The 10,281-nt window shown below is 49.7% G+C and overlaps 1 protein-coding gene across 1 annotated transcript in view; it reads left to right on the top strand.

The window, feature by feature from the left end:
- The first annotated feature begins 1,744 nt into the window (after nt 1-1,744).
- Nucleotides 1,745-10,281, top strand: part of PITPNA (phosphatidylinositol transfer protein alpha) — a 140,415-nt gene continuing 131,878 nt past the window's right edge. The window contains exon 1 of the mRNA XM_082245153.1: nt 1,745-1,880. Within this exon, the coding sequence (XP_082101279.1) occupies nt 1,861-1,880 (20 nt within the window). The 5' untranslated portion in view covers nt 1,745-1,860. The remainder of the gene's footprint in view (nt 1,881-10,281) is intronic.

The following is a 10,281-nucleotide window of genomic DNA, read 5'->3' as shown; positions in this document are numbered from 1 at the left end:
CCAGCAGTATATATACTTTGGCAGGTAGGCTCTGTCCCGCAAAATGAAGTAACTGTACGTCGGTTCCTGGGCCCAGTAGTGGGGACTGGCACGTGTGCGCCCATTTACCACAGGGGAAGCTGATTCGTGGATCCGTTGGCCGCGATTGCCACCGCGATCGCTCCTCGTGGAGACAGAACGTCAGTCTGTCGTTCTAAACATGGCAGACCGCTGTTCTGTCAGCAATGAACACAGGGCTCCTGTGTTCCTCCTATTTAGGAACACAGGTCCCTGTGTTCATTCTATAAGTACATCCCCCCACACAGTTCGAAAGCACCCCCTAGAGACATATTTAACCCTTTTATCGCTCCTGGTGTTAAGCCTTCCCTGCCAGTGTCATTAGTACAGTAACAGTGCATATTTTTAGCACTGATTATTGTAGTAATGTCACTGGTCCCCCCAAAAGTGTCAAAAATGTCAGTGAGGTGTCCGATCTGTCCGCCGCAATGTTGCAGTCCCACCAAAAATCGCTGATCACCGCCATTACTAGTGAAAAAAAAATGTATAAAAATTACAAATCTTTCCCCTAGTTTGTAGATGTGATAACTTTTGCGCAAACCAATCAATATACACTTATTAGGATTTTCTTTTACCAAAAATATGTAGCAGAATACAAATTGGCCTATAATGATGAAAAAAATTGATTTAGAATTTTTTTTATTGGGAATGTTATATAGCAGAAAACAAAAAATATTGTTTTTTTTTCAGAATTGTCGCATTTTTGTTTATAGTGCAAAAAAAAAAAAAACGCAGAGGTAATCAAATATCTCCAAAACAAAGCTCTGTTTGTGGGAAAAAAAACCCATCAATTTTATTTGGGTACAGCGTCGCACAACCACGCAAATGTCAGTTAAAGTAACGCAGTGGCGAATCCCAAAAAAATGGCCTGGTCATTAAGGGGGTAAAACCTTCCGGTCCAGAAGTGGTTAAAGGAGAATTGTACAAAAAAATAAAAATATTAGATAAACCCAGTGAAAGAAAAACATTTTTTTGCCACTACTATTCCTTTATATTGGCTTTTGAAATGTACAAATGCAGCAATTTATAAATTAGATGAAAGGTTTAGCACTGGGAAACACTTGTTGAAAGATAAAAAGTTTATTTTATATACAACTATATAGATCAGACCAAAATGAGGGACAAATGAGGAGGAAAGAGGATTTTTTTATTTTGAACATACACTTGGGCTCACCAATTTCATTATATGCCCCTGGAAAATCCCTTGGAATCAGGGACAGTTGGGAGCTATGCTTTTGGGGGTTCTAAGTAAATGAGCAGATGTCATCACCTATGTGAGAAATGTCCAAGGACAGCAAGTAGTTAAAGGCAGGACTCACACATAGACTGGCACACAGTTTCTTCTCTAGTATAATACCCTTGTGTTACAGGTGCATCATAAATACTGTCCATGATTTCACTCACAGAGATCTATGGCAGTCCCCATTTTCTCGGAGACCTCGCGCCGCTGAATCTAATAGCCCACCATGATAAAAAAAAAGGCCCCCCATAACGGAGACAGAACGCGCTGGCCGCTGGTCCTCTAGTGTCAGCGGCAAGTACCTTTCACACTCCGTGCAAGCAGCGCAGCGCAGCGCACTGGGGATGGGGGGGGGGGGGGGGCATCGCGTCCAGATGTTTTACCCTGGGGGCGGGGCTTCATGGATCACACGCCCTGATCTCATCGCGTACCGTCCGTGACGTCCCCCGTTGCTGCAGCAACGCTCCGCCCCCAGCGCGGTGCGGAGTAGGAAGTGGCCGGTAACCTTCACTCGGGGCCGGGAGTAACGGAGGAGAAGATCGGGAGGTGCAAGGAAGGAGGCCATGGTGCTGATCAAAGAGTTGTAAGCAGCGGGATGGCGGAGAGGGAGGCGGCAGGTGTATGATGTACTGCTGTGAATGGGGGGAGGGAGAGCTAGGAATGAATGAAGATGACAGAGGAAGCTGCTGGTATGGCTGTGGGGTCGGGAGCTGTGTGTGGAAGGATGAGGAGGCTGTGAGGTCGGGAGCTGTGTGAGGAAGGATGAGGAGGCTGTGGGGTCGGGAGCTGTGTGTGGAAGGATGAGGAGGCTGTGGGGTCAGGAGCTGTGTGAGGAAGGATGAGGAGGCTGTGAGGTCAGGAGCTGTGAGAGGAAGGATGAGGAGGCTGTGAGGTCGGGAGCTGTGAGAGGAAGGATGAGGAGACTGTGAGGTCAGGAGCTGTGAGAGGAAGGATGAGGAGGCTGTGGGGTCAGGAGCTGTGTGAGGAAGGATGAGGAGGCTGTGGGGTCAGGAGCTGTTGGTGGAAGGATGAGGAGGCTGTGAGGTCAGGGGCTGTGTGTGGAAGGATGAGGAGGCTGTGAGGTCAGGAGCTGTGAGAGGAAGGATGAGGAGACTGTGAGGTCAGGAGCTGTGAGAGGAAGGATGAGGAGGCTGTGGGGTCAGGAGCTGTGTGTGGAAGGATGAGGAGGCTGTGAGGTCAGGGGCTGTGTGTGGAAGGATGAGGAGGCTGTGGGGTCAGGAGCTGTGTGTGGAAGGATGAGGAGGCTGTGAGGTCAGGGGCTGTGTGTGGAAGGATGAGGAGGCTGTGGGGTCAGGAGCTGTGTGAGGAAGGATGAGGAGGCTGTGGGGTCGGGAGCTGTGTGTGGAAGGATGAGGAGGCTGTGGGGTCAGGAGCTGTGTGTGGAAGGATGAGGAGGCTGTGAGGTCAGGGGCTGTGTGTGGAAGGATGAGGAGGCTGTGAGGTCGGGAGCTGTGTGAGGAAGGATGAGGAGGCTGTGGGGTCGGGAGCTGTGTGTGGAAGGATGAGGAGGCTGTGGGGTCAGGAGCTGTGTGAGGAAGGATGAGGAGGCTGTGAGGTCAGGAGCTGTGAGAGGAAGGATGAGGAGGCTGTGAGGTCGGGAGCTGTGAGAGGAAGGATGAGGAGACTGTGAGGTCAGGAGCTGTGAGAGGAAGGATGAGGAGGCTGTGGGGTCAGGAGCTGTGTGAGGAAGGATGAGGAGGCTGTGGGGTCAGGAGCTGTTGGTGGAAGGATGAGGAGGCTGTGAGGTCAGGGGCTGTGTGTGGAAGGATGAGGAGGCTGTGAGGTCAGGAGCTGTGAGAGGAAGGATGAGGAGACTGTGAGGTCAGGAGCTGTGAGAGGAAGGATGAGGAGGCTGTGGGGTCAGGAGCTGTGTGTGGAAGGATGAGGAGGCTGTGAGGTCAGGGGCTGTGTGTGGAAGGATGAGGAGGCTGTGGGGTCAGGAGCTGTGTGTGGAAGGATGAGGAGGCTGTGAGGTCAGGGGCTGTGTGTGGAAGGATGAGGAGGCTGTGGGGTCAGGAGCTGTGTGAGGAAGGATGAGGAGGCTGTGAGGTCAGGAGCTGTGAGAGGAAGGATGAGGAGGCTGTGAGGTCAGGAGCTGTGAGAGGAAGGATGAGGAGGCTGTGAGGTCGGGAGCTGTGTGTGGAAGGATGAGGAGGCTGTGAGGTCAGGAGCTGTGTGTGGAAGGATGAGGAGGCTGTGGGGTCAGGAGCTGTGTGAGGAAGGATGAGGAGGCTGTGAGGTCAGGAGCTGTGAGAGGAAGGATGAGGAGGCTGTGAGGTCAGGAGCTGTGAGAGGAAGGATGAGGAGGCTGTGAGGTCAGGAGCTGTGAGAGGAAGGATGAGGAGGCTGTGAGGTCAGGAGCTGTGAGAGGAAGGATGAGGAGGCTGTGGGGTCAGGAGCTGTGTGAGGAAGGATGAGGAGGCTGTGGGGTCAGGAGCTGTGTGTGGAAGGATGAGGAGGCTGTGAGGTCAGGGGCTGTGTGTGGAAGGATGAGGAGGCTGTGGGGTCAGGAGCTGTGTGAGGAAGGATGAGGAGGCTGTGAGGTCAGGAGCTGTGAGAGGAAGGATGAGGAGGCTGTGAGGTCAGGAGCTGTGAGAGGAAGGATGAGGAGGCTGTGAGGTCGGGAGCTGTGTGTGGAAGGATGAGGAGGCTGTGAGGTCGGGAGCTGTGAGAGGAAGGATGAGGAGGCTGTGGGGTCAGGAGCTGTGTGAGGAAGGATGAGGAGACTGTGAGGTCAGGAGCTGTGAGAGGAAGGATGAGGAGGCTGTGAGGTCGGGAGCTGTGTGTGGAAGGATGAGGAGGCTGTGAGGTCGGGAGCTGTGAGAGGAAGGATGAGGAGGCTGTGGGGTCAGGAGCTGTGTGAGGAAGGATGAGGAGGCTGTGAGGTCAGGGGCTGTGTGAGGAAGGATGAGGAGGCTGTGAGGTCAGGAGCTGTGAGAGGAAGGATGAGGAGGCTGTGGGGTCAGGAGCTGTGTGAGGAAGGATGAGGAGGCTGTGAGGTCGGGAGCTGTGAGAGGAAGGATGAGGAGGCTGTGAGGTCGGGAGCTGTGAGAGGAAGGATGAGGAGACTGTGAGGTCAGGAGCTGTGAGAGGAAGGATGAGGAGGCTGTGGGGTCAGGAGCTGTGTGAGGAAGGATGAGGAGGCTGTGGGGTCAGGAGCTGTTGGTGGAAGGATGAGGAGGCTGTGAGGTCAGGGGCTGTGTGTGGAAGGATGAGGAGGCTGTGAGGTCAGGAGCTGTGAGAGGAAGGATGAGGAGACTGTGAGGTCAGGAGCTGTGAGAGGAAGGATGAGGAGGCTGTGGGGTCAGGAGCTGTGTGTGGAAGGATGAGGAGGCTGTGAGGTCAGGGGCTGTGTGTGGAAGGATGAGGAGGCTGTGGGGTCAGGAGCTGTGTGTGGAAGGATGAGGAGGCTGTGAGGTCAGGGGCTGTGTGTGGAAGGATGAGGAGGCTGTGGGGTCAGGAGCTGTGTGAGGAAGGATGAGGAGGCTGTGAGGTCAGGAGCTGTGAGAGGAAGGATGAGGAGGCTGTGAGGTCAGGAGCTGTGAGAGGAAGGATGAGGAGGCTGTGAGGTCGGGAGCTGTGTGTGGAAGGATGAGGAGGCTGTGAGGTCAGGAGCTGTGTGTGGAAGGATGAGGAGGCTGTGGGGTCAGGAGCTGTGTGAGGAAGGATGAGGAGGCTGTGAGGTCAGGAGCTGTGAGAGGAAGGATGAGGAGGCTGTGAGGTCAGGAGCTGTGAGAGGAAGGATGAGGAGGCTGTGAGGTCAGGAGCTGTGAGAGGAAGGATGAGGAGGCTGTGAGGTCAGGAGCTGTGAGAGGAAGGATGAGGAGGCTGTGGGGTCAGGAGCTGTGTGAGGAAGGATGAGGAGGCTGTGGGGTCAGGAGCTGTGTGTGGAAGGATGAGGAGGCTGTGAGGTCAGGGGCTGTGTGTGGAAGGATGAGGAGGCTGTGGGGTCAGGAGCTGTGTGAGGAAGGATGAGGAGGCTGTGAGGTCAGGAGCTGTGAGAGGAAGGATGAGGAGGCTGTGAGGTCAGGAGCTGTGAGAGGAAGGATGAGGAGGCTGTGAGGTCGGGAGCTGTGTGTGGAAGGATGAGGAGGCTGTGAGGTCGGGAGCTGTGAGAGGAAGGATGAGGAGGCTGTGGGGTCAGGAGCTGTGTGAGGAAGGATGAGGAGACTGTGAGGTCAGGAGCTGTGAGAGGAAGGATGAGGAGGCTGTGAGGTCGGGAGCTGTGTGTGGAAGGATGAGGAGGCTGTGAGGTCGGGAGCTGTGAGAGGAAGGATGAGGAGGCTGTGGGGTCAGGAGCTGTGTGAGGAAGGATGAGGAGGCTGTGGGGTCAGGAGCTGTGTGTGGAAGGATGAGGAGGCTGTGAGGTCAGGGGCTGTGTGTGGAAGGATGAGGAGGCTGTGGGGTCAGGAGCTGTGTGAGGAAGGATGAGGAGGCTGTGAGGTCGGGAGCTGTGAGAGGAAGGATGAGGAGGCTGTGGGGTCAGGAGCTGTGTGAGGAAGGATGAGGAGGCTGTGAGGTCGGGAGCTGTATGAGGAAGGATGAGGAGGCTGTGGGGTCGGGAGCTGTGAGAGGAAGGATGAGGAGGCTGTGAGGTCGGGAGCTGTGAGAGGAAGGATGAGGAGGCTGTGAGGTCGGGAGCTGTGTGTGGAAGGATGAGGAGGCTGTGGGGTCAGAAGCTGTGTGAGGAAGATGAGGAGGCTGCTGGTATGGCTGTGTGAGGGAGGAATGAGAAGGCTGTGAGGTCAGGACCTGTGTGAGGGAGGAATGAGATTACCTGCTGGACAGGAAAGCCACCTTCAGGCTGACACCTGATCCTCCAGGCGCTGAGTCTCACAATCTACATCCATTACCAGTTATAATGGTCATGAAAATGTGTTTGTTTTATGTTCTGGATGGAGTAGGGAAGTGTTTTATGTTCTGGATGGAGTAGGGAAGTGTTTTATGTTCTGGATGGAGTAGGGAAGTGTTTTATGTTCTGGATGGAGTAGGAAAGTGTTGGAGACCCCATTCAAGTTTTGCGTTGCGCTAATGCTTTTTTTTTTTTTTTTTTTTGCATGTTTTTTCATGCAATAGTTTAGGACATCACACGGCACAGTCGCTAATGACATGTTTATAATGCACGTTTCCTATCTGCCTTTGGGGTGCTTTAACAAGCATGAGGAGTATTTTTTGCACGTTATTGCGCATTCAAGGGGCGAATGTGGCCCTATAGCTGCCTGTGTCCCCACCTCTCTATCCTGATGACCATTGTCACCGGGACTGTCTGTGATCCAAAGTCTACAGTTGCTGGAACAGGACACCTCCTAAGGACACCTGGTAACAACTGCCTAGGTGATGCCAAAACGCACACAGGTTGGTCTTTGTTGTGTTGGGGCGGTGTGTTGTTACAACTCAGGATGTAGTTTATTCTATTGAAGAGACGCAAAACGAGATGTCATTCAGATTTGTACACTGTAGTGGGTTGCGATGAGTTGCGCTGCTTAAGGCTCTGTTCACATCTGCGCATTCTGGGAACGCACGTAGAAACACGCGTCACTTTTGTAGTGCCATTAATCGTAAACCGCGCCGCGTTAACTGTAAACTGCACTTTTGTGCTGTGCACAAAAATGCACAGTAAAAAAAAAAAAATCACGCAAACCAGAACATGGCAAAAAGCTCCACAAGCTATTTGTCCGCACATGGCAATCGAAGGGGTGCTCTGTGTGTCATGCAAAAAACAGGACACCTGTTCTGAGGACAACTGCATAGGTGACACTAAAACGCATGCAGGCTGATCTTTGTTGTGTAGGGGCAGTGTGTTGTTACAACACAGGACGCAGTTTTCCTATTTTTTAAAAATTTTTATTGAAGTGATACAAAATGACCGGTTATTTAAGTTTGCACACTGCAACAATGTTGCGCTGCTTAATGGCCCGTACATCATCCGAAAATTGGACGACAGATCAAATGTTTTTTTTTTTTTTGCATGCTAGTTGCATATCAAAAATGTAGAGGTTACGAAAATTCTCGTACGACGGCATAAAAATTCAGAAGTGATGTAATGTGTTGTAGCGTATTTGTATTGTATTTTCGGATGACTGTGCTGAGTAAACGAAAATCGTGCGATCTGGTATCGTACCAGAAACATTTTCGTGTTTGTCTGATCAGATATCAGGTGAACTATCATGATTGGCTCTATACGAACGATCCGATTATCATACGATCGCTTCGAAAGTGCTATTTTTCCTCCGATTTTCAGATCGTGTGTAAGGGCCATAATGCTCTGTTCAATTGTGCGCATTCCAGGAATGCATTTCACACTTGCGGTGCCTTTAATCGTCAATGGCACTGTAAAGACGTGTTTTGCCATGTGCAAAACCGTGCACAAAATGCACTGTAAAAAAACAGTTGCTACGTGTAGGGCAGCCAATCAAAACCAATGGGCTACCCTATGCGCGTTGCATGCAAAAAACATGCACTTTGACATACACTAGGTGTGAATGGGGCCTAAAAATGTCGTTATATGTATTTTTATTCATACATTTCCAACACAATACAACATAGGGCTCACAATAATGAACAGAGGAGCTAACATTCAGGTAGCAAGAACAAGTTGAATACAGGTATCAATATTGGATCATTGATAGCATCTCCATAAAACGCTTTTTCACCCATTTAAAATAAGAATTGTAAAAATTGGTGGTTAAGGGGCAAAGGTTGAATCGGATGGGATGAGGAAAGGGGATTCCCTGGGGGTTCTGGAAGTAAAATGGTAGGAGCTGAAGACCCAGTAGGGTAACAATAGATGGTACACCTGGGTTCTAGGAGTGTAAAATTGATCCTGATTGGAGAAAGCACTCTGTCCAGGGTTGCCATATTTTAGGATATTTGGGGACACTGTCCTGTGTGTAGCTTCAATTTTGGTGGCATAAGTGACCCAGTTCAGAGTTGAAGAGTCGGTTCACACTATGGCAACACGACTTTAGGGGCGACTAGTGAAGTCGCCGTGCACCGTGACTTCGGCGCGAATTGCACGGACTTCACATAATGGAAGTCAATGCAAGTCGCTCCGACTTCGGTCAAAAGTAGTGCAGGAACCTTTTTCTAAGTCTGAGTGACTTGAGTCGCTCCTATTAGAACAGGTTCCCATAGCACTTGTCAGGTGACCAAGTCGCCGTAGTGTGAACCGGCAGTCAATGAGACGAAAATTGGGTGTTTTCCATATGTCTTAATTTTTGGGACCACGGCCCACCTCAGTGCAGGGTTGGGGTGTAAACAGGGTGCACTAAATATAATTCTTTTCTGCGTGTCCTTGCATTGCGTCTGTGTTGCTCAATGCAGATCCATGGAGATGGTGTGAATGAACCCTAATGGTGGCCACCACACATGTCTCGATTTTATTACCCAATTGACAATGAATGAACCTACAAACAATGGGGATGGCCATGGCTTCCCTTCCATTTGAACTATATTTAGTTTAATCAAACCCAGTTGGTCAGGGCAGAATATTATAGATTCTTTTACATTGATAATCAGCGCTGAGATACTTTGTTCACAAATATATGATCGGATTATGAGATGACATGGTGGAAACAGGAATGTGATCAATAACTTACAGTTGTATCTTACTATCTAACAGAATCCACTTCCCTGTGTGTGTCATATTGATTGAATTGGATGTCGACTAAAGATCAGTTATTCCTATCAGAAAATAAATTGATCACATATGAATGCACATTATACCACTTTTAAAAATGACTATTTCTCTGGCTGTCATGCGAATTCAGTGTCTTTAATTCTGAGTCACAGACTCTAAATGAATAGGCAAATGAGGATACTTGTTTTGGGTTGGAGCCTCAAAATCCTGATGCAAGAGATAGCCAAGTAGATGGCATTTCAGGAAGTCAGCAATGGCAGTCTCAGTGTTTCTCAGTACAGACCTACTTTGATTTATCAAAGACAAGCACTAGGCTCACAACTGCAGATCCATGGCGATAGTGTCAAAAGGATAGTTCTACATTTTGTTCTCAATTTTAAATTGGTGCGCTTTTTGGAAGTGTGAACTATGTAAATGTCCTTTCCATTCAACAGAAGGCATCCTGTGACATAGTATCTGTGGCCTTAAAATGTATGGTTGGTTTGTCTTGGCATAAAACTTTAAATTATTTTTTCTCAATCTCTTTACCCAAGAGGAACCCCCAAAATACTTTTCAGGTCTCGAGGAACCTTTATTAAAACCAATTCATAGGGAGTCAGTGGAAAGCACGCCCCCTATATTGGTAGTCAGTATGAAGCATGCCCCCTATATTGGTAATCAGGAGGAAGCATGCCCCCTATATTGGTAGTCAGCAGGGAGCATGCCTCCTATATTGGTAATCGGGAGGAAGCATGCCTCTTATATTGGTAATCAGTAGGAAGCATGCCTCCTATATTGGTAGTCAGTAGGAAGCATGCCTCTTATATTGGTAATCAGTAGGAAGCTTGCCTCTTATATTGGTAATCAGTAGGAAGCTTGCCTCCTATATTGGTAGTCAGTAGGAAGCATGCCTCCTATATTGGTAGTCAGTAGGAAGCATGCCTCTTATATTGGTAATCAGTAGGAAGCATGCCTCCTATATTGGTAGTCAGTAGGAAGCATGCCTCCTATATTGGTAGTCAGCAGGGAGCATGCCTCCTATATTGGTAGTCAGTAGGAAGCATGCCTCCTATATTGGTAGTCAGCAGGGAGCATGCCTCCTATATTGGTAATCAGTAGGAAGCATGCCTCCTATATTGGTAATCAGTAGGAAGCATGCCCCCTATATTGGTAATCAGGAGGAAGCATGCCCCCCCTATATTGGTAGTCAGTAGGAAGCATGCCTCTTATATTGGTAATCAGTAGGAAGCATGCCCCCTATATTGGTAATCAGGAGGAAGCATGCCCCCCTATATTGGTAGTCAGTAGGAAGCATGCCTCTTATATTGGTAATCAGTAGGAAGCA

The sequence above is a fragment of the Pelophylax lessonae genome, assembly GCF_965119305.1.
Source record: "Pelophylax lessonae genome assembly, chromosome: 2".
NCBI lineage: Eukaryota > Metazoa > Chordata > Amphibia > Anura > Ranidae > Pelophylax > Pelophylax lessonae.
Note: the sequence above shows the minus strand (reverse complement) of the source record. Positions and strands in the feature narration are given on the sequence as shown.